The sequence below is a fragment of the Amblyraja radiata genome, chromosome 10 (genome assembly GCF_010909765.2).
Source record: "Amblyraja radiata isolate CabotCenter1 chromosome 10, sAmbRad1.1.pri, whole genome shotgun sequence".
Taxonomy (NCBI): Eukaryota; Metazoa; Chordata; class Chondrichthyes; order Rajiformes; family Rajidae; genus Amblyraja; species Amblyraja radiata.
This window is the reverse complement of record NC_045965.1, coordinates 25,093,665-25,119,110: the sequence shown is the minus strand read 5'-3', so window position 1 is coordinate 25,119,110 and position 25,446 is coordinate 25,093,665. Positions and strand designations below refer to the sequence as shown.

Here is a 25,446-nt window from a genome sequence, read left to right as displayed (position 1 = left end):
TGAGTTTGTTGATCTTATTGGCGTCTCCAGCTTTCGCCCTTCAGCCCCAGCACACAGCAGCGAAGAAGATGGCACTGGCTACCATCAATTGGTAGAACATCTGCAGCATCTTACTTCAGATGTTGAATGAGCGGAGCCATCTCAAAAAGTACAGATGACTGTCCCTTTTTGTACAGGGCTTCTGTGTTTCTGGACCAGTTCAGTTTACTGTCCAGGTACACTCCAAGATATTTGTACACCCTGATAAACTGCACATCCACACCATTGACGGAGACAGAGGTGTTCCTCTCCTCCTAAAGTTGACCACTACTTTGTCTTGTCGGTGTTGAGCTGCAGGTGATTCAGCCCACACCACTCAACAAAGTCGTTGACTACACCTCTGCATTCGGTTCCCTCCCATCGCTGATGCAACCAGTGCTTCCACACCTCAAATTTTTTTTCCTTAAATAGAATCACATATTTCCTGGAATTTTATGTTATTTGCTGAAATTTTCAAAAATGCTTCCTGCGAGCTATTTGTTTGTTTTTTTCGCGTGCACACGTTAACAACACAAAGAAGAACAAGGCAAAACAGATCTATCGGCCTGCTTCTGTTACTCACTTGTACAGTGTTCTGCAAGGCAGCTTTCGTTGCCTCCAACAGCTTTTGTTGTCTTCGTTTTTTCAACCTGCTCTCAGCTTTGCATGTACTTGGTCTTCGCTTTTGCAGCAAGCTTGAGAGCAATGCGAGTACTTACATGAAGGATTATTGAAGGAATTAGCAAAAATTCAGATTGGAGAGAAAATTTGGATTAAATCAATTGCTGACATTCTCATGATGCTTGATTATTCAGAGCTAATTTCTTAAATTCCATTTCTTTATCTTGCCTCTCCGTACCTACCTAGAACGCCTACAGTATCTGCTCTTGCCGCGGTTAACTCAATCCATTCCTCACCACTACAAAAAGCCTAATTTATAGTCTTAGACCTGAATTTGTTTTTCTTCTAAATAGTTTTCATACGACGTTTAATTTTATTTTGTCCAGATGCTGTCATAACCTTGTTTCCACTACGGTCTCTGTCCACTCAATTGATTTTTCCTGACCATTGTGTTAGACACCAATAAGTGATTTTGTCTCCTCAGGCCTGTCATGCCTTTATTCATATCTGGTGTCATCATCGGAATTCCCCTGATAACCCATCTTTAAACATCTTCCTACATCCTTGCCAATTAACACCCTGTATTCAATCTTCCTGTTCTGATCTGTCTTGTTTCTAATCCACACCCATCTTTGCTGGAACAGGAGTTGAACCTCTTTAATCATGTTTCCACTTCTGATACATCACCGATGCAATATTCAGTGCAGATCAGACTGCACTGATCACAGTACAGTCCTAATTAAAATCACAAATGGTCTCTATAACTATGGTGCAATATGCCAGCTCATCCATCGATGCACGATTGCAGTCTTTCACAATGCTGACTCTAACTCCAATATCTCCAATCACCCGGTTCCCATCTCAACCTTCCAGACGTAGCCAGCATATTTCTTGCAATGTTTTCTTATCTAGTACTTGCAATATGTCTTCTGGAGATGCCAAGCATCTGACCATGACCCTTGATGATGTCACCTGAATGCATGTCAAGATCTCCATATCCAGCTCTACTTCACCTCAATATCTACTGCCTCTACTTTTTCAGACAATTTGTTTGATATATTACATGAATCAGAACTTTCTCCTTTTAAACATTTTGAAGACCTGAGCCATTGCATTCCATCTCTATCCAAACCTCCATGTCTAATCCTGTTTTCCTACTTGGTGTCTCATGTAAATTCTTCATTTCTGAAACCATACCAGTTAGAAAGCCGACACAAAATGCTGGAGTAACTCAGCGGGTCAGGCAGCATCTCGAGAGAATTAATGGGTGACGTTTCGGGTCGAGACCCTTCTTCAGACTAATGTCAGGGGAGGGGGCGGGACAAAGATAGAATGGAGTTGGAGACAGTAAGACTAGTGGGAGAACTGGGGAGGGGATGGAGAGAGAAAGCAAAGGCTATCTGAAGTTAGAGAAGTCAATGTTCATATCGCTGAGGTGTAAACTACCCAAGCGAAATATGAGGTGCTGTTCCTCTAATTTGCGCTGGGCCTCACTCTGACAATGGAGGAGGTCCAGGACAGAAAGGTCAGATTGGGAATGGGAGGAGGAGTTGAAGTGCTGAGCCACCGGGAGATCAGGTAAGTTAAGATGGACTGAGTGGAGATGTTCAGCGAAATAATCGCCGAGCCTGCGCTTGGTCTCGCCGATGTAGAGAAGTTGACATCTGGAACAGCAGATACAGTAGATGAGGTTGGAGGAGGTGCTAGTGAACCTCTGCCTCACTTGGAAAGACTGTTTGGGCCCTTGGATGGAGTCGAGGGGAGAGGTAATGGGACAGGTGTTGCATCTCCTGCGGTTGCAGGGGAAAGTACCTGAGGAGGGGGTGGTTTGGGTGGGAAGTTGACCAGAGGGTTTCGGAGGGAACGATCTTTGCGGAAAGCAGAAAGGGGTGGAGATGGGAAGATGTGGGAGGATTATATGCTGTATGAAACGGCTGATGGGGTGGGAGATGAGGACAAGGGGGACTCTGTCCTTGTTGCGAATGGGGGAGGGGGAGCAAGAACGGAGCTGAGGGATATCCCGCAGAAGCTGCCTGACCCGCTGAGTTACTACACCATTTTGTGTCTACCTTTGTTTTAAACCAGCATCTGCAGTTACATGTGCTGTACAAATTCATTTGTTCTGCAACAGTGATTGACACAATGTTTAGAGTTTTAGCTTGTAGAGATACCTGTACTGCATGGATACAGGTTTTTCGACCCATCGAGACCGTGTCCACCAGCAATCACTCGTTCGAACCTCCACACTAAGGGCAATTTATAGAATACTAAACCAAGTGAGACACGTTGGGTCCCGTCCCCTCAATGCGCGGTTGCGGTGGATAGGGGGGTGGGGGGCATCACACACATTAACTACACCCCCACACAGACACACACTAACCACCCCCCTGGATATTATATTAATATTATTCATTGGCTCCTTTTACCCCGTACCCACCCTATCCACTGACGCATAGCCTCCAACTCGCAGGCGCGTCTAGACGGGGATGGGGAAGGGAGGGGGTGTGCGGTATGGGAGGAGGTGGGGGGGATGGGAGGGGGCGTGGGTAGGGGGGATGGGGTGGAGGGGAGGGAGGATGGGGGGAGGGGGGGAAGGGAGGGGAGGGGGGAGATGGGTGGGGGGGTAGGGAGGGGGAGAGGTGGGGGGAAGGGAGGGGGGAGTTGGGGGAGTGGAGGGAGGGTGGGGGAAGGGGTAGAGGGGAGGGGAGAGGAGCGGGGCAGCAGCAGCACGCGGGGCGGTGGCTCGCGGGGGGGGGGCAGCTCGCAGCGCAGACGCAGCACGCAACGCAGACGCAGCACGCAGAGCCATTGTGAAGTTATCAGCCAAAGCCGCTCGGTTTTATTTTCAAAGACATTTCAGATTTGTGAACATCTTTATTAATAACTCAAGAATTAAAGCACAAAATTTTCAGGTAAGTCGATATTTGACTCCAGGGGGTGAATCTCTACCGGAATATGTAAAAATTTTCCCGTTAACGCGTCGTTTCTTTGAGTAGATGTGATCACACACACACACAAACAAATAAATGCGCACACACACACACACACACACACACACACACACACACACATAGAATACTAAACCAAGTGGGACCCGTTGGGTCCCGTCCCCTCAGCGTGGGGAGGGGGTGGCCTGCAGCATCACACACACTAACCAACCTCGCTCTCACTCACACACACACACACACACACACACACACACACACACACACACACACACACACACACACACACACACACACACACACACACACACACACACACACACACACACACAAGATCAGAGTTTTATAGTTATAAAGGATAAGACCTATAAATCTGCATACCTTTGGAATGTGGGAGGAAACGAGCACCTAGAGTAAACCATTGCGGTAACAGGGAGAACGTGCAAACTGTGTAGAAAGAGCAATAGTAGTTAGGATCGAAAATGGGTCTCTGGTGTTGTAAGGCAACAACTCTACCGTTGCGTCACTGGTGCGCCCTGAGTGGGATGTTAAGTCATCTCATCACACTCCTGTTAATTACAGTGTGATATTTTATGGCAATTAAATTGCTATAAAACATGATGTTTTAGATGTGTTTGTGGAATAACTCTGGAGTGATAGTGCAGCACCAGTTAAATGCTTGTTTAAAAAAGAGCTCTGAGCTCTCATTCAACTTGTACAATAAATTCAAAATAATTTATGAATGTTGCTCAACTTAATTTCTCCATCCATCAAGAGTGAACAATGCACTCACAATATCCATTTTACTATCTGTTATTACTAGATATCTACACATCACCAAGACTCCCTGTTACAAATAAATATGTTACATAGAAATAAAGGCATAGACTGTTTTTCAAATGGGGAGTCCCTTTGCACCTACAATTATTGAATTCTCTCCCCATTTGAAAAACAGTCTATGCCTTTATTTCTATGCACAAGATTTCCAAAAGGTTCATTTGTAAGTTGAATCCGTAGTAAGCATAGCAAATGCAATGTTAGTATTCATTTCGAGAGGACTAGAATATAAAAACAGGGATGTAATGCTGAAACCTTATAAGGCACTGGTCAGACTGCATTTGGAGTATTGTGAGCAGTTTTGGATCCCATATCTGAGATGGGGATGTGCTGGCATTAGAGAGGGTCCAGTGGAGGTTTGCAAGAGTGATCCTGAGATGATTAGGTTAACGTATGATGAGTTCTTGATGGCTCTGCGTTTGTACTTGCTGGAGTTTGGAAGAAAGATGGGTGACCTCATTGAAACTTACCGATCAATAAAAGGCCTGGATAAAGTGGAATTGGAGTGGATGTTAGAATCTAGCCATAATAAAATGACGTACCTTTAGAAGGGAGACAAGATGGAATTTCATTAGCCAGTTGGTGGTGAATCAGTGGAATTCATTGCCACAGACATTGTGGGGGCCGTCTTTGGGTATTTTTACCATGGAGGTTGATTAGTAAGAGTGTCAAAGCTTATGGGGAGAAGGCAGAAGAATGACGTTGAGAGGGAAAGATAGATCAGCCATGATTTTACTTCGGAGTCACGTGAGTGACTACGTGAAGAACCCCGCCAGGACGCATGCGTGCCATATCGCTACACGCATTGCAACAAGTCACAGCAAGGGGGAACGACGTTCCCCTAGCGACAAAATTTGAAAACCAGGAACAGCAGGGAAGAAGACTGCGTTCCAGAATTTGAAAGTCGGGAACAGCAGGTAAGAAGACTCTGCGTTCCTTCCACTCACCTTTAGGTGGAAACATGGACCGGATCCATGAAGGCTGCGGGAAAGCTGGCAGGGGAGAAACGCGGAGTCGCGGGCAACCGGCAGCAGCAGCCTAAAGGCACGCTAAACTCCCGTAATGGGAACAGCTGTGCCTGACTTTCGCTCCCGACTCGCTCCCGCACCGGGTCCGGCCGGGCGGGAGAGGGAAGCAAAAATTAATGTTCCCCGCGCTGGGTTTTTTCCACAGGAGGGGAAGCGGGACAAAGTGGTGTCCACAAATGCTGCTAGTGAAGCTGGCTGGGGAGGACCGCGGAGTCACGGGCAGCCGGCAGCAGCAACCAAAGGCAGGAGCCAAAGGCACGTTAATCTCCCGTAATGGGAACAGCTGTGCCCGACTTTCACTCCCGACTCGCTCCTGCACCGGTCCGGGCGGGAGAGGGAGCAAAACTAATGTTTCCCCGTGCTGGGGGTTTTCCTCAGGAGGGGAAGCTGGACAAAGTGGCGTCCACAAATGCTGCTAGTGAAACTGGCTGGGGAGGACCGCGGATTCGCGGGCAGCCGGCAGCAGCAACCAAAGGCACGCTAATCTCCCGTAATGGGAATAGCTGTGCCCGACTTTCGCTCCCGACCCGCTCCCGCACCGGGCCGGGCGGGAGTGGGAGCAAAACTAATGTTTCCCCGCGCTGGGTCTGTACAGGAGGGGAAGCTGGACAAAGGAGTGTCCACAAGTGCTGCTAGTGAAGCTGGCTGGGGAAGACAGCAGAGTCGCAGGCAGCCAGCAGCAGCTGAAGGCACGTTTATCTCCCGTAATAGGAAGAGCAGTGCCGACTTTTGGTCCCGCGCCGGCCAGAACACCACGGCCGGGCGGGAGACCATTCAAATGGGGCCGTTGACTTTTGACCAGTCAATAACGGCAGCAGACGGGGTGGAACGACGCTCACCCGTAGCAACGATTTTAACTTGGACCTGCAGGGAAGAGCTGCGGTCTTTTTTGTATTTCCATGCTGATTGCAGGTGCAGAAACAACGGGCTGCGACAAAGCTGGTGGGCTAGATGGAATCAGCCGTGCCAGATGTCCTCCACACCGGCCAAATCCACTCCACAGAAGGACAGTAAGGACAAAGCTGGAGAAGGAGGACCGTGGAGCAGCGGGCAACCAGCAGCAGCCAGCGGCACTTGGATCACCCGTAGTGGGATCAGCTGTGCCCGATGTCGCCTCCGCACCGGCCAGATTCACGCGGCCAGGCGGAAAGGCTAGACACAAAACAAACAAGGTCGTGGACTCAGAGGAGTCCGACTTTGAATAACCGCTGGCGGCCAGCGCCCGAGAGCGCTGGAGCGGGAAGAAGCGGTGTATGGAGCTTTGCTCCAACGTGACAGACTCCGGGAGATGGAGTCGGGTCACTGTGGGCCCTATGATAAACCCACAGCAGTACCTCTTTGAGGGCTGCACAGTGCTTCTACCCCATCAGAGGGGAGCACTGCGGGTCAGTTCTGGGCTGACCTGGAAGAGGGGTCCGCAGAAGAAAAGACAAGTGTGCAGGAGGCCATGGCCCAGGCCGGCCTTCTTGGAAGATGTGGGACCTCCAACCCAACCAAACCGAAAATCCAGACCCCAGCGCTACAACAACAGCGAAGAACCTACAAAAAGTAAACCTGCCACTAGTAACTATGGAGGTAGGTGGGTCTGGTTCCCTACAATATACAATGGGCACGGAGATTGGGTGGAGATTACACTCTTTTCTGAATGCATGGAGCATGATAACAAACGATATCTACATCTTAAGCAGTATCCAGGGATATACAACAGAGTTTATACACAAGTACAGCCCTCCAGTTCAACATATACTGAACCGAATGTTCGTGCTTTCTGATAAAGGGAAATCAAAAGCGCAAGCTGAACTGAAGCGGCTTCACATAAAAGGTGTAATTGAGAAAACTCAACACGAACCATTAGAATTTGTGTCCAATATATTTATCAAAAACAAAAAGATGATGGTCATCGCATCATCATAGATCTGACAAAATAGATACCTTTGTTACTGCTTAACAATTAATTCCCAAAGGATACTTCAATGGCCAGCATCGATTTAAAAGATGCTTACTATTCAGTGCCTATACGAGGTGACCACAGAAGTTACTTAAAATTCAACTGGATGGGACAACTCTGACAGTATAAAGCACTGCCAAATGGGTTATCATCAGCCCAGGCTGTTCACAAACAAATTGAAACCAGCCCTAGCGTTTCTACGGAAACGTATACACATGGTCATGGCATATTTAGATGACATACTCATTATGGGCAAAACTTTGGAATTGGCCAAACAAACTGTAACAGCCACAAAAAAGTTATTTGGAAAACTGGGATTCATTTTTCATCCAGTTAAATCTAAACTAACGTCTTCCACTACTATGGACTACCTGGGGTTTCACCATTGACTCAGTTCACATGTCGATGACTCTGCCTAAGGGAAAGGCTAGAGATTTAATAGAGGCTTGCAATAACCTCACTGACATCGGCAAACCATCCATCAGATTGGTAGCTAAAGTAATTGGGATAATGATGGCTGCCTTCCAGCCACACAATTTGGACCTCTACATTACCAAAACATACAGAGAGCAAAATACAAGCACTCTAAATTATGCAGGTCACTTTGACAGATCTGTGAAACTGCCAATCAAGCTAAAATGGAACTAAAATGGTGGATAGATAACACCTGGCCTTGTTCCTATCCAAGCATTGTCAGTAACCTTTCCATGGTCCTACAAACTGATGCCAGTGCACTTGGGTGCGGAGCCACCAATACCATACCACCGTGGTAGCATACATTAACCACAGGGTGGAAACAAATCGACATCATGTGACAATCTGGCTATACAAATTGGCAATGGTGTATCCAGAGAGATATTTGGATATCAACCACTTACCTCCCAGGAAGACTAAATTCAGTGGCAGACACCAGGTCACGCAAATTTAATGAAAACACCAAATGGATGTTGAATAAAATAGTATTTGCTGATATCACAGCAAAATATGGAACACCAGATATCGATTTATTCGCATCCAGACTTAACCACCAGTTATCAAGTTATGTTACACAGGGACCAGACCCTGGGGCAGTGGCGACAGATGCATTTTCGCTGCATTGGGGGGGGGGGGGGGGGGGGGGGGGGATTGTTTATTTACGCATTCCCTCCTTTCCTGCCTCATCAGTCGGGTATTAAGGAAATACAACAAGACTCTGCATCTGGTATTGGTAGTACCCGATTGGCCTACACAACCATGGTTCCCAGTGGTATCAAACATGGAATCAGACATGAACATCCCATCTGTTCTGGAATATCTGGCAGGCCTCCACTATGATGAGGGGCTCAGTTACAGTGCCATCTACTGCGCCAGAAGTGCCCTATCGACTTACCTATGGCAGGGGACAGACCATTACACTGTTGGGACTCACCCACTGGTACAAAACCTATGAGGGGAACCAGATACTCCCAAATATGGGATGTGAGAATAATCCTGAAGATGCTCAGGAATTGGTCTCCAGCAACAGTTCTGTCCCTACACAGACTGACATTAAAACAGTCATGCTAATGGTATTGGTCACGGCATAGAGGATACAGTCACTGTAAAAATTAGACTGGACAACATGACTTTCTCAACAGAAAATATTACGTTTCATATTTATGAGATAGTAAGCAGAACAGAAAAGGGATCAGCAGGCCTCAATATACAATTAGGTCATACCCAACAGATGACCGTCTGTGTATAATAAGACATCTGTCGTTATACATGGAGAAAACGAATATCCTAAGAGGCAATGAAAAGGCACATTTTGGTCAGCCACTAGCAACCACACCAAGAGTGACGGTCCAGACCATCTCAAGATGGCTGAAACAGTTGCTAACACAGGCTGGGGTGGATACTAAACTTTAAAAATCTCTTTCCACCAGGGCTGCAGCTACATCGGCAGCGATACAGTTGGATGTACCAATGGACCAAATCCTCAAGGCAGCAAGATGGTCTGGAGGGGAAAACATTCCAATTATTTTGTAATAAACCAGTAATGAAACCTGGAACGTTTGCAGGAACAATTTAAGTTCTGTAAATTAATTTAAACCCATAAAAGGGGTTATAAACTTGTGTTAAAAAATTTTATGATTACAATGTCGAATCATGTCCAAATTATGTTAACACAATTCCTCCCACAGTCAAGGCAGACGTGATGCATGGACTCGTTTCCACGGCATGAAATCACAGAGCTTTAAAACCTTCACGTAGTCACTCACGTGACTCCGAAGTAAAATAGTAAGATTAAACGAGAACTTACCAGTTTGAAGTTTGATCTGTATTTTATGAGGAGTTACGATGAGGGATTACGTGCCCTCCGCTCCCACCCTGATCATATACTTAACTGGTACCTCTTCTCTAATCTTACTATGTTTAGTCATTACAGTTATCTGTGATTTAACACCGCTGCTTTGAAGAATGACACGCATGCGTCCTGGCGGGGTTCTTCACGTAATCCCTCATCGTAACTCATAAAATACAGATCAAACTTCAAACTGGTAAGTTCTCGTTTAATCTTACTATTAAATGGCGGAGTAGACTCGATTGGCCGAATGGCCTAATTCTACTCCAATGACATGAACTTATCCTAAGAACTATAAAGTCTTATTCATCTATCATCTTGACTGCTCAGTAATACACAGTGGTCTCTGTTCCAATGAGATCTTGATTTTAACATTTTCATCCTAATTCTCATTTATTGCCTTGCCCTTTCTGCCTCTATAAAGTCCTGCAATTTGCTGAATTCTCACTGCGTTCTATTTCTGGCCTCATCCCCATTCCTGATTCTTTTCAGTCCATAATCAACTATGACTTCAGTTGCTTATAGCCTAAGTTCTGAATTTTTCTTTGGAACCCTCCCACCTCTATCTCCCTCCTCTACAAAAACTACCTCGTCGGCTAAGCTTTTTGTCATCTAACATTTTGCGTCTCACCGTCAAATTGTATTTTCATTTAAAAAAATATTAATTGCCTTGGGATATTTTTCTTTCCTGTGTGAATGCTTTAAAAAAAAATCATATTTTCCTTTTTATTGCTCTAATGAAAAATCAACATACTTCTCAATTTCTTTTTAAAGTTTTTCTTCGCACTCACCTTTGAATTAGCCTGAAATTATGTTTCCATGACCGCCAAGGTATAAAGCTCCCATGTAACTTAATTCAGAATTTATATTTTTGTGATTCCTTTAGAATACCCCTCCTACTCTCTTATGCAGAATGTCCAAGTTCAATGTAGTGAAAATCAGCTTTCTATTGGTAATGTGTTTGATGATAAGCCTTGTTTCTCGGTGACAAGAACTGCATCCAGTGATTCAAGGTTAATAGTTCTGCAGCTAGCTGGAATGGAGATTTTATGTAAATGAAAATAACTACAGTATTTCTTTCCAATGAACTAGAGCAGAAAATTAATCCCTTAGCCGAACGACCAAATTCTTAATATCAATTCTTTGCCTGGATCTCCTTGAGTATCTTTCCTTTCCTATTGCCTTCAGCAATTACATGCTTGCATACTCTTGTCTAATTTGCCTGAATTATTAAATGCATTTTCATAAAGTATTGATGATGAATCTACTTCCTGTGTCTGTTGTGGCCTTGAACAACTAGGAGGATGTTTATTGTAACATATTTGCTTGTGTAGAACAATTAAAAGATTGGGTATTGTTAAAAACTGTTGAGTTTCAAAATAGTATTCCAAAAACAATGACTGATCTCATTCAAATTTATTCAGTATTTTGCTAGCACCATCAAGAAATCTGATTAATTTATTTTAACTTAACAGTTATCAGTATGATATACAATAATACAAACTAGGATGCGTACAATCATAGATTCATTACAGCACCAATGGAGGTTATTTGGTACATTACATGCAGGCTCAGTACAGAGCAATCTATTTAGTTCTATTCCTCTGGTCTTTCCCAATAGCTCTGTAATTTATTTTCCCTGAAGGCCTTATCTAAATTCCTTTTGTGGACACTGATTTACTTCGATTCCACCACACTTGGAAATAGTAAGTTCAATATTATCTCTTTTCTCTGCTTAAAATAAGGTTTTCTAAACATTTCCCCAAGTCTTTTTTTTGTCCAACACATTTAATCAGTGTTTCCTGGTTTTTGAGCCATCCACTAATATGAACAACTTATTTCAATTACCTCATTTAAATCTATTACAATTGTGTACTCTCTCAATTCTTATGTTTGGTCCCGAGTTTCTCAAATTTAAACATAGTAGAGATCTTTCAACTCTAACTGTTCAGTAAATCCCTTTTGTGGCCTCTTATAACACACTGATCGGTGAGGGTTCTAAAGATGCAATATTAATTCCTCTGCTCTTGTGCTTTGTCTCAGCTTATGAAGTCCTGGGCTAGTACTCTCCCAACTTCTATTTTCAAAGGTTAATGAACAATGTCGAGCTTTTCTATTTTTTCAAGCCTTTTGGAACTATGCATATATCTAATGTGTTCATCCTTATTCTTTCTGTGAAAGTGCAGAACTTATTTGTCTGAATTAAATGACATCTGCTAGTTATGTGTCCATTTGGCCAGCACACCCATGTTCTCTTGCAGTCCATGACAATCCTCACTGTTCATCTCATCTCTGATTGGTAATGTTTGTAGGCTGCGATTTTACCTCTTTTACTCATTCTCAAATCATTAATAAAGATCAAGTTAAAGATGGGCTCCCAGCAATGGGGAACAGCACTGCCAACCATTTTCCAGATTGGAAAAAGGTTTGTTTACCATGATTCTGTTTTAAGTCTTTTCACCAATTTTTTGTTATTCCTGATGCTACTGACTCCTTTATTTCAAGTCAGCCAGCGTATTATGTCAAATGGACTTTTCTCAGATGATTTATTCACTTGTCGTGTATCGTAAGCACCTTCTTTTGTAGAATCATAGGGACGGAAACAGGCTATTTAGCCCAATTCATCCATGCCAGCCAAGATGCCCTATTTAAGCTAGTCCCATTTGTCTGTGTTTGGCCTATACCCTCTTGATTTGATTTGATTTGATTCCTTTATTGTCTTAAACCTTTCCTTTCCATGTACCTGTCCAAATGTATTTTAAAAGCTGTCTCAACTACCTCCTCTGGCTGCTTGTTCCATATATTCACCGCTCTCTGTGTGGAAAAAGTTGCCCCTCAAGTTTGTATTCAATCTTGCACATCTCACCTTAAAAGTATGTACTCTTGCTTTTGATTCCCCTACCCTGGTTAACATACTCTGTGTATCTGCCCAATCTGATCCCCTCATGACTTTGTACACTATAAGTTCACCCCTCAGCTGCCTGTGCTCCAAGGAATAAAGTCCTGGGTTGCCCAACCTCTCCTTGTGGCTCAGCCCCTCAAGTCCTGGCAACATCCTTGAAAGTCTTTTCTGCACTCTTTCCAGCTTAATGACATCCTTTCTATAGCAGGGTGACCAAAATTGAACACAATACTCAAGCAACATCTTGTACAACAATGACATAAACTCCCAAATCCTATACTCAATACCATGACTGATGAAGGCCAATGTACGAGAAGCCTTCTCTACTCATCTATCTACCTGCAACGCCATTTTCAGGAAACTATGTAGTGGTACTCTTAGATCCCTTTCTCTCCAGCAATCCCCAGTGTTTTACCATTCACTGAATTTTGTTCCATCATATATTCTATCTCCTTAGTCAAGTACACTTTGGTCCCCATCTCTAACCTCTTCTGGAAATACTGTACACCTAGCCTGCACTAAAAACACCTCTTTAATTGTTTAATTGCTATAGAACATAGAAGAGTACAGCACAGTAACAGGCCCCACGATGTTTGCACCGAACATGATGCAATGTTAAACCGATCTCATCTGACTGTACATGATCCATATCCCTCAACTCCTTGCACTTCCATGTGTCCATCTCAAAGCCTCTTAAATGTCACTATCGTATCTGCCTCCACCTCCATCCCTGGTCATCCTTTCCAGCACACCACCACGTGTAACCCGTATATCTCCATTAAAATTTCCCTCTCTCACTTTATAGCTATGTCCTCTAGTGTTAGACATAACCCCCCTGTGGAAAAAGGTTCTGTCTACTCTATGCGCCTCATAATATTATATACCTATCAGTCTCCCCTCTTCGTTTGACGTTCCAAAGAAAACAATCCAAGTTTATCCAACCTCTCCTTGTACCTGAAACTAATCCAGGCAACATTCTGGTTAATCTCCTCTGCATCCTCTCCAAAGTCTCCACATCCTTCCTGTAATGAGGTGACCAGAACTGCAAGTAATACTTCAAATACGACCTAACCGGTTTTATACTGCAGTTTAATAATTTTTATTTGCTGGCATTGGTTCCACGTCTTCTGAGCCAGATCACTTTTCTTCACATTGAAATTAGATCTACTTTAAATTTCTTCTAGGTCTTTTCCGTTACCAACCCAAATGTTATGCTGATCAACTGCATAACTCATTACTCATGTTCTTCACATGCGGCGTAACTCATTCCCTAACAGAATTACTACCCCTTTGCTATTAGGCAAAAAGCAAGCCTTGCAACAATCAGTGAATGCGTTGTTATTCTGGGACTGTAGGTTGCTCCCCATATGTAGATTACACCTTTTCCACTGCCACTTTCTTAAATCTTAGCTTTACCGCATTCCATTATTCGGTAATTGTACTTTAATTTTTAATGCACTATTTCAGATTATAGCACAATCTTGCACCTTTCTGCTTTTTTGCACTTGTTGGAGGATTTATTATTGTATTTACCATTACTGTATGTATTCTGTTTACTCTGTGAGCTTCAAATGAACAAGAAATTTCATTGCACCCTAGCGTATATGATAAACTAATCTGAATTTTTCTACAGGTGGGAATATGATGAAAGTTATTGTGATGCTGTAAAGAAGACCCCGCCATATGATTCAGGTCCTCGACTCCTGGATATTGTAGATACTGCTATTTTTGACTACTTGATTGGTAATGCAGACCGTCATCACTATGAAAGTTTTCAAGACGATGGTGGAGCAAGTATGTTAATTTTGTTGGACAATGCAAAAAGGTACTTTAAATTTAATTGTAGTTCTCCTAATTGGTACATTACATATTCGGATCGGCTTTTGTGCTTATTTGTCCACACAGTCTTGTGGAAGGAGAATAAATAAAAATGACAGAACAAATTATTTGAATAAATTGACACTAATTACCTCCACTGCATATTTACATGTTCTTTATATGCAAACAGACTGTATGTATATAAATTAAGCAAGGATGTGATGTTAAAAGATGAAAAGTTCCCATACCTGTTTATTTTGTTGCTTATTTGACTGCTTTTATGGATTCAATGCCATAATTCAATTATCTCAAATTATCCAGGATACAGGTGAGGGGAGGTTGTTTGGCAGATGGGTGGACAAAGGCTTGAGATGAAAAGATTAAAGGTGTCAGATAGGAAAGAAGTGGAGTGAGATGTTAAGCCAGTGGGAGAGATATAGGTGAGGTGGGGGGGGGTCTGGAAAGAGAGGTGGAGGAGGTTGTTACTTCACACTGGAGAATTCAGTGTTCATACCGTTGGGTTGTAAGCTACCCAAGCAGAATATGAGATGCTGTTCCTCCAGCTTGCATGTGGTTTCATTCCAGCAGCAGAAGAGGCCCAGGCCAAAAAGGTCGGAATGGGACACTTACACTTAGACTTAGTTCCTCCCACACTGTTGAGTACATTGGGCAGCAAGCTTTCACCATTCTGTTTGGTTATGTGTGACGTCTTCCACCCTCGATAGGCTTGCGTCCTGGGCTTCCAAATCCTCCTGGAATGTTCGCCTCCGTGAGCTTTGGTCAGCCTCTTTTCCTTCTTCTGTCTGGTTGCCATGTCATTTCTATCTTAGGTGCACGCTCTGGTGACATTCTGAGTACATGTCCTGCAAATTTCGTCCTGCTTACCTCTATGTACTGGCTGAGTGGCTTTGTTGCAGTTTCCCAGTAGATCTACTCGTTTGTGATGTGGTCTCTGTAGCTAGTCTTCAAGATCTTACTCAAGCAACGTTGTTGGAATGCATCCATGTGAAGATGAAAAATAAATTGGATGCATTCCAACAACGCTGCTTGGGAATGGGGAGGGAAATTAAATTGGTTAGCAACTGGGAGATCCAACAAGCCTTAGCAGACCAAGTGCATGTATTCGGTAAAGCTGTCGCCTAGACACACATGGTACAGCCAGTGTAAAGGAGGCCACATTGGGAGCACCAAATGTCGATGAGATTAGAAGAGACGCATGCAAACCTCTGTCTCACCTGGCAGTTTCAGCGGTCAAACATTGTTGAAAGAGTTTTACAAACTGTCATTCCATCAACTTGGCTTCTAATCAACAACAAACCTAACATTATCTTGTAAGTTGTTTGAATTCACCTAGTTTTAGAAAATGTTAATCCTTTTTAGGCCTGATATCTCCTATTGTTTCATTATAGTAGCATTCAGGTTTATGTTATGATCCATGACATTTCGAGTCAAAACCTCATCAGGACTGAAAATATAGAAGGGAGATTGCTGTTATAAAGATGTGAGTCGGGGGAGGGAGAGGAGACAAGACAAGTGACAGGTGGATCCAAGTGAAGATAGATTGATGGGCAGATGGAGATGGTGGACGGGAAAGGATGGAGTTGGAAGACAGGCTAATGGATGATATGTAGAAACAGATGAGAGAACAAAAAGGCAGATGAGGGTGGAATTAGAGACAGCGGTTGAAACGTGACAAACTGAGACAGGAGGTTGCAGATGAGTAAAGGGCCTGTCCCACGAGCATGCGACCTGCATGCGGCAAGCGCGACCAACCCGGAAGCGGGGGCCGCGCGGAGGTAGAGTGAGTGACGTGAATTTCGAGCGAAGTCCGCGCGTGACGTTCGGCGTGAAGACGCTGGGCACGCCCGTCGAGACGGCTGGGGGCCGGCAGGCCGTTGCTGCGCGGAACTTTTGAACAGTGTCAGTTTTTCGGAGCCCCGCGCAATGTCGGGACCAGCTCCGCACAACTCCATACGGCTCCGCCGATCGAAGTGGGGCCGGCCCCGCGAGGCCGTACGGCTCAAGCGACCACGTTAGGTCGCGCTTGCCGCATGGAGTCGCATGCTCGTGGGACAGGTACTTAAGTTGATAAGTAAGGAAGATGCTGAGTGAAACAAGGTGAGGAAGGGGAGAATGCAGGATCACTCCGCAAAACATTCAATATCGCTCTGCTGCCACAAATGCTGCTTGACTTGCATCAGCAGTTGTTCTTTGCTCCAGATTCCAGCATCTACAATCTCCCCCGTGACCAAGTTTCTTGATCTAGCCACAAATGTCGTGTAGAAGGTGCCATTATAAATCAAATACCAAATTGGAGCCAGTGTCTACACAAAACCATGAATGCTTTGTGGTAGTTGTCATGCCATATGCTGTGTGCTATGCAAATCCAGCTAAAGAACAGGATCTTCAGCCTGAATTGCAAATTATAAATATGATCGCTGGTACTTGCATTTTTTTTTCCAGGTGAAGGTTGGTCAAATTGTAAAGATTGACAAGCAGTCCACTTTCCTCTTACAGTCAAATAGAGTGCAGAACACCGAGGGACTATCATTTAGCCTGTGCATGATAGGAAGCCTTCTACTGAGAATTATTGGCTTACCTAGAATCACAAAGAAAAGACTAATAGGCTGTGGGCCGAGCATCAAACATGTGTCTAGAAATCAGTTTTCATGACCCAAGTCACCAAACTACATGAAATCTTCCACAGATTTAGATGAAATATAATTGAGAAGGATGTCATAACTCGTCATTGCCAAACGTTGCACATTAATTAATTAAACTAATTAGAAAATGAGATTGGGAAAGTAAGCGCCATCTAGTGGCCAATGCCCATATTACACCATGGGCAGCCTATTTCCGTGTTGCAGTCCATTTAAACTATATATTATTATACCTATATATATATATGACTTGTAAATATGACTGTAATCATATATAATTAAGTATAAGGGTCAGGCAGAGGCTACAAAAAAAAACATCTCATAGTATTAAGTCTGCATGGACTTCAATTCATAACATTTCAACCTCTTCTTAATGTTAATGAGAATAACACTGTTACTACCATAGAAAAATTAGTTCAAGTTCAAGTTCACATACACCAATTCATTTCTACATAAACATCAGCCATTTCTGACCATTTCTCACTTCAATGGCAGCCTATAAAGTGCAATTAATATTCCTCCGTTTTTCTCCCGTGGTCGGGGCATGGAAACGGCCACTGCGGACGGCACTGTGTGCAGCCGCCCCCACCCGCGGAGATGATCCGCGTTCGCGAATCGGCCGCTTCTTAATTGAGACCGCGGCTTCACTATGTTAAGTACTTAGGCTCCGCGATCGGAGCACTTTTTCCCGATAAGTTATCGCAGGCAGCTCCGAGATTAGATGTTAAAGACTTATTAAACTACAACAAGCTGGCATTAGTGAAAATGTTTAATTTACCTTGTGTTATGGATACATATAGTTTAGGCCCTCAATGAATGAATGAATGAGTGAATGAGTGAGTGAGTGAGTGAGTGAGTGAGTGAATGAATGAATGAATGAATGAGTGATTGAAGGAATGAATGAATGAGTGAGCGAATGAGTGAATGAATGAGTGAGTGAGTGAATGAATGAATGTACAGCCTCCAAATCTCATTTTTTCACATTATAAAAGGGTGCAATTAAATTAATTAAAGTCCATACAGATTAATTTTCATAAATTTAGACTAGATCTTACCTTTCAGTTTGAGTTAATTCACAAAGTTTCACTGGTTTCACAACTTTGTGTTGCAGCATCTCAGCAGGGACTTTGCTTTCAAGACTTTCTTCCACTTCTATCCACTTAGCTGCACATTTTCAAGACTTCTTAATGCTTTTCTCACTAAATTCAATTACCGTGCTGCAAGTTTCCACGACATGTATTCCACAGAACTAGAAAGAACCTTCATCGGAATCTCCAGTAAACCAGGCATCAGTGAAGTCCTCTCAGCCATGTTGTGTGCTAGCCTGAAGCAAAGCGCATGATTGGCCAACTGGCATACAACTCAATGTTACACATGCTTTGATTGGACGAAAAATACCCAAAATGTTTTCTCTAATTTAATTTTAAAATGTGCAAGTCTTGTTCATGACGATTTTCAGGGGTGATTTATATAATATTTTTACACAATATGTGAAAATTTCATGTAGTTCTGTGACTTGGGTCACGAAACACTGGAATAAAGCTCCTCGGCCCTGGAAGAAAGCAGAATTTCTAGTGCAGTCTGAGACTCAGCAGATCAGGATGTAAGGCTGTCTGGGTTAGGAAAGGAGGTCATTTGAAGAAGGGAATCTTATTTTCAGGAGAATGGGTTGGGGTGGAAGGAATGTGGTACTCTGCTTTTGTGTTCAGGAATTGCCTGATGAGCCTCATGAGAAAATTACTAGGTGATCCCTGCATTTTAAATTTGCTAATCCACTGGGAACTCAAACTTGATCAAGTTGAACCTGTGACTAAAACATATCTGATTGGACTTTCTTCCTACAACTTACTCTGGATTTGCAGCTGCAACACACTCTGCTGTCCAATCTTTACCAAATCTGCTGAATTCCTAACTGAGACGAGGCACTGGTGAACTCTGTGCATCGAAGGGGGCGTGTGTTGCAAGTGGCTGGGCCTTGTGTACAATGATGACATTTAATATTTAGTCCTCTTGGGCGATCAACGAAACACCTTGGTGGTTAATCTTAAATGTGTACTTCTGGCTGAAAGATTACTTTTATAATATACCCTTCCTGTTAGGTAATTGATATAGCAACTTTGGTTATGTTTCTCAGCTGAGATGTGATGAGTTATGTGGCCCTTTGTCATCCCCCAAAATTGACAAATCTAAGAGTCATTACCAAGGGTTTACATTAAGGTAGTTTATGCCAAGGTAGTCTGAGAGGACTAACTGCTAAAACTCACCACTGTGGATAACGGCAGGTCATGTGCACAACACCCCCTTCTGAGAACGAAGTTCACCAGAGGCCAAGCCTCAGTTGGGAGTTCAGCAGCTTGCTAAAATTGAGAAGCAAAGCATGTTGCAGCTGTAAATCCAGGGTAAACTGTTGGGAGGAATCCAATCAAATGATTGGGCCCATCATGTTTTCTTCACTTTTGCAAGTTTGAGCTTCCAGTAATTTTCAGGAAAATGGAGATAGCACACAAAAAAATATTCATCTGTGACTGATTTTGAATCTGCAAGGGAAACTTATATACATATAGAGTTTATCAGTGGAAAAAAAGTGTTTTGTAATTAACTCAGAACCTCAATGTTCACATTTTGTACAAAACCAGAAAATTCCATTGATTTGCATTAATGTTGGGAATAAACGAGGTAAATAATATTTTACCAACAAGATTTTAAAGTTATCTGTGTTTCTGTTTTCAGCTTTGGGAATCCAAGTTTAGATGAAAGAAGCATTTTAGCAACTGTTTACCAATGTTGCATGTGAGTACTATACATTACTAAAGGTTGCTGTAAAGTATTGCACTACTGATATATGAATTATTGTGTAGCTTTAACATTCTTATTGCAGATGTCCATTGTGACATGAAAGTAGATGTCTCCTTGAAATGTGAAAATTATTTTGCATTGGTTGTTGGTTGTCCAGGATATTGAATAGTCAAGATCACACCCAAAACAAGCTAGAATGTGTGAAAGGGAATCATAAATCTTTTGCGTAACTTGGCATGAGATGGACAGATCATGAAAATTCTGCGGAAGATTTCTGAAAATACTGGTTTACTGATCTCTGCTGGTATGGCAGAACAGAAACTAATTTTGGCCACGGACCCTAGCAGCAAATGGAAAATAAATTCAGCTACCTTTAGAATTTTGTGGCAACTTAGTGACTTCTGCCAGTACATTCACAAATGGTTGTCCAATGCTGATAGAAATATACAAAGCTGTTTGGTGAGTTCATTAAGATACTGAATACAAAATAAAAACAGAAAAGGCTGGAAAAACTCAACAGGTTAGGTAGCATCTATGGAAAGATAAACAGTTAATATTTCAGTTCAAAGTGTAATGAAAATGTAAATTCCAAGTAGTAAATCCCAATCCTTTATGTATAAAGGGAAAATACATAGATTTTTTTAATGTTAATTGAATTTGTATGTAAAAATAAAGGTCAAAATCTTTGATAATGTGGTTTGAAAGATGAAATTGATCTCTGAAATGTCCAGCAATTATCATACATTAAAATACGGCAGTTTACATATGAATGTGAGGAATGCAGATGAAATACATTTTGTGTTTTTTTTTTAAATGAAGACTATATTTTTGAAATTGAGTGGCAAAATGTGGTGGGGTAGATTGTCCTGGGCTGAAACCTTGACATTTTAGTGTTTTAAATTATTTCCGTCGTCCAAATTATAATGTGAAAGTGCCTTGCTATTTATTTGGTTTTGCACATTTTGTGATTTGAATTAAAAATCTACGAGATAGCACTTACATTTCTAGTCTTGATAATATTCTGGCACCTAGTAGTTAAAATGATTTGTACAGTCAGATTAAAACTTTTAACAGCTCAAAGAATGTCTCGAGATTCAAGAGAGTTTATTGTCATATGTCCCTGATAGGACAATGAAATTATTGCTCTGCTTCAGCACAACAGAACATATTAGGCATTGACTACAGAACAGATCAGTGTGTCCATATACCATTATAGAAATATATACACACATGAATAAATAAACTGATAAAGTGTAAATAAACAGATAATGGGCTATTAATGTTCAGAGTTTTGTCCGAGTCAAGTTTAATAGCCTGATGGCTGTGGGGAAGTAGCTATTCCTGAACCTGGTTGTTGCAGTCTTCAGGCTCCTGTACCTTCTACCTGAAGGTAGCGGGGAGATGAGTGTGTGGCCAGGATGGTCTGGGTCCTTAATGATACTGTTAGCCTTTTTGAGGCAGCGACTGCGATAGATCCCCTCGATGGAAGGGAAGTCAGAGCCAATGATGGACTGGGCAGTGTTTACTTCTTTTTGTAGTCTTTTCCGCTCCAGGGCGCTCAAGTTGCCGAACCAAGCCACGATGCAACCGGTCAGCATGCTCTCTACTGTGCACCTGTAGAAGTTACAGAGAGTCCTCCTTGACAAATCGACTCTCCGTAATCTTCTCAGGAAGTAGAGGCGCTGATGTGCTTTCTTAATAATTGCATCAGTGTTCTCGGACCAGGAAAGATCTTCAGAGATATGCACGCCCAGGAATTTGAAGCTCTTGACCCCATCGTACTCCTTCCAAAGTCCACAATCAGTTCCTTGGTTTTGCTGGTGTTGAGGGCCAGGTTATTGTGCTGGCACCATATGGACAGTCGCTCGATCTCTCTTCTATACTCTGACTCATCCCCATCAGTGATACCTCATATTTGTACTCAAAACTAATAGACCGAATGGACAAAATTTTACTGGGCTGAACCCACTACCTTGAACCATTGCTTGCAACCTCCCCAACCCAACTCTTAACATAACCAGTTGTGAGAGGTACCATGTTGCAACCTATAACAGTCCAAACAGCAGCAGGGGCGCACGGTTAAATAGCATAGTGCAGGATCCAAAGGATGACCTGCACATAAATGTTAGGAATATCACCAGGGTACAGTTGTGACACAATGGATTTGAATTTGTGAATCTGTCAGTCACATTTTGAGACCCGTGCAATTAACAACCCATGCGGCAACATCCCAGAAATGCTCACATGGGGCAAATTATGTTGGAAACAGGTGGCATCTTCTCTGTGGGGTGAGAAACAGTGGGACTTGAATAGTGGTTTTAAATAAACCTTCTTTGTGCCTTTATAGGACAACTGTTAATGTCTTCAACGACATTTCAAGATAAATATCATGTATCTCAGCCAAATGAATTGCCTTCTTACCCAGAGCTGTAGGAAATAAAGAATGCATCTGAATATGTGGGGACCTTTACTAACTTACAAGAGCAACATTGATAGAGGTTTAAATCATGAACCATTCTATGGTATGCCCATTTTTAAACAAAGATATCTAAATAACAGAGAACATAGAGTTACTGAAATGCATTTTACAAGAGACACATGGCAATAATCAGATATGATTTGTATCAGAAATTCTCCCACACACAGTTGATATATGAACAAACCTCATCAAGTTGTGGACAATTCAGTGTAGCAGTTTCATCTCCCAATGCTACCGTAAGTGTAGACCTAAAAACAACCAATTCTCAAATCCAAAGAAGCAATATATTTCTTAAAATTGGAAGTAAAGATTGCAAAATGAAATTTTAAGTTTGAAATTTTAAATTTAACATTGAGTGCAAAATACTTATTAAAATTCTGATTTTAGAAACACTAAAATGGATGTGAAACATTATTTTTCCAATTACATTTGCATGTACTGTGCATCTTTTACTCTATATAAATTCTTATTATTTAAGTTTTTGTGCTCAACTGTGATTCTTTGTAATTTTTCTAAACGGTTTTCACTGTCTTGTTTTGACCTATATTAACCTGTGATTGTCTTTCTTTCTTACAGCATTAGAGTATCCACCTGGAACAGGCTAAATTACCTAAAGAATGGAGTTCTCAGTACAACAATGCGAACTGCCATGTCTCATGATCCTATTAGCCCTGTTTTGACCGATGCCCATTTGGAAGCCATGGATCGGCGGCTGATGAGTGTCATGGCAACTATCAAACAGTGCATTGAACAATTTGGTACAGACACAGTGCTGGTGGAAGACAGAATGCAATTATCTCACTTAAAATAAGGTGCTCGTAATGAAAACGGAGCACCACTAATTTCCCTGCATATGTCAAAGAAGCATAAACAATGTGAATTTGCACATTATGGTGTACAAACTCAAGGAAATTTAAGAAAATCATTTCATTCTCTTTAGGGTTATAAATTATTTGGTAAAGTAGGTTTAACCTGGGATAAGTACTGGAAAATCTATTGGCTGGACTGATTTCTACTGACCCTGGAAGCACTGACAAATAGATAAGTGTAAAAGGAAGCAATAAAATGCTTTCCGAAGTAATGCTTTAACTTGACCTTAAATGCAAATATAAGCATGTCTTTGTGATTTTATCTTATGTCAAATAATGCAGACCTGTTTTAAGTGTCTTAAAGGAAGTTGATAAATCTATGCTTAATCTGCGTATATATTACCTGCAGGGAATTTAAAGATTATTTAAATCCTTGATCTTGCACTGCCAATAGTGAAATCCAGATTATTGTTCAACTAGATAAATTTTTACTTACAAGCCTACCAGGGTTATATTTAATATATGTCATGGACACATTATAAACCCCACACATTTAGGTATTGTCTCACCTCATCTGTTGTAGAAACTAAGATGTTTCAAAATTTGGTCATATGATACAGTACCGTAATTGCTTAAAAAAAACAAGATGTACAAGAGACAGAATCTGTGAGTGCAATTTTATCCCAAACTACAAAAAATATTTTCTTACTTTAACTTCAGAGTATTTAAATCTTTATGGGGATTATTTTTTTCTTGTAAAAGTAGTGCTCAGTCATTCTTGTCCTATTTAAAGTGTAATGGCAAACTTTACACCATAATTTTTTTCACATTAGCACTATTGTTCAAATCCCAACCAGCTTGCATTCTGGGGCACCGTGGATAATTCAGATTTACCTGACCTTGCAGATAGACTTTGCTTTTTTTGCCAGGCCCCTCTGTTGGGCACGCCAGTCATGATGAGGGAGGGAGTTAAACTGAGAACTACGCAATATATAAGCATGGGACCAATTGAACAATTTCTGTCTACAATTCAGACTGCTCTTTTAGGAAAGGTTGGATTAAAAAGTCGTGAATTTATATATTTATTGTCGTTTTGACTGATTCTTTTTTTTAAAGATATCGGGTCCCAGGTTAAATATAACAAAAAAAGTATGTCCAATTGTCAGTTCAAAAATACTTTAGGATTTTATATACTGACAAGTTTCAGCTGTTGGTTTAATATGTGCATATTTGTGGTGTTAAGCGTACATGTGAATTACCCAAAACCTAACAGTAGAACTTTCAAAGTCAATAGTGATTCCCTTTCCCTCAACTTAAGATGCACCACCTTTGATTAGATGTTTACAATAATACTGCAAATGAGGAAGGTATGTACTGCTTAAATCAATGGTACAAATTTCACAATGATGTGGAAACTTGAAGTATAGTAGGAAAATAATGTAAAAATAATTATTCAGATAACTTATTTGTTGGAAGTAGCCATGAGCCATTTCTAACTGGGCTTTACAATAATGCAACTGATATAAATGGTAGATTGTTCCTTATTTTAGCGGAGAGAATGGGTACATCTTTGGTTTAACTTCTCTGATAAATCATCTTTGGAAAATGTTCTGATCAACTTCAGTGCAAAAACTGTTTAAAATATCTGTAGGATAAAGCCCTTCTATTTTATTAATATATAAAAATAAAGCACAGCTTCAATAAATTTGCGATTTCATTAATTATATTAGAAAATTCTTAGGTCAATTAATAGTCATCAGTTGGTAACGGTATTTGTCATTGAATTTTTATTTTGGATGGGTTTAATGCTGGAATATTTATGTTCCTATTTAAAACTGACAAATCCTTCGTTCTTAAAAATGTTCTATACAAGAGGATTCCATCCATGGAAAGCCTGTACGTATCTTAAGGTGGCCAGTCTCTTGGCAGTCAGTTGCCCACTTTGCTCCAGATTTTGACCTGCAGCTCTCCCTGACATTAGAATAGCAACTGGAAAATTATGTTGTGTTATTCTTCTAGTTTGACATGAGTTGATGTTGTACGTTTAACTGAGTACCCACTTTCCCCATACAAAATCTCTTCTGCACCCTTTTGAGTGTAACTAGGCATTTCCTTTAATGTGATGATCAGACTTCAACTGTAACAGGTATTGTAAATGAAATGCTCCAAAACTGATATTTATTCCTGCAATATTTGTCCTATTGTACAAATTCATATTGGGCAACTTCAGATTTTACCTTCCTTTTTACTGGTAATTATTTT

General features: G+C 41.7%; 1 protein-coding gene across 2 annotated transcripts in view; it reads left to right on the top strand.

Annotated features, from left to right (window-relative positions):
* The window catches only part of fam20b (FAM20B glycosaminoglycan xylosylkinase), a 75,689-nt gene extending 50,800 nt beyond the window's left edge, over positions 1 to 24,889 (top strand). For both annotated transcript variants that reach the window (XM_033028380.1, XM_033028379.1), the window contains exons 6-8: positions 14,256 to 14,447; positions 19,831 to 19,890; positions 22,952 to 24,889. In XM_033028380.1, coding sequence (XP_032884271.1) covers positions 14,256 to 14,447; positions 19,831 to 19,890; positions 22,952 to 23,186 — 487 coding nt within the window. In that variant the 3' untranslated portion in view covers positions 23,187 to 24,889. The remainder of the gene's footprint in view (positions 1 to 14,255; positions 14,448 to 19,830; positions 19,891 to 22,951) is intronic.
* Positions 24,890 to 25,446: the final 557 nt, after the last annotated feature.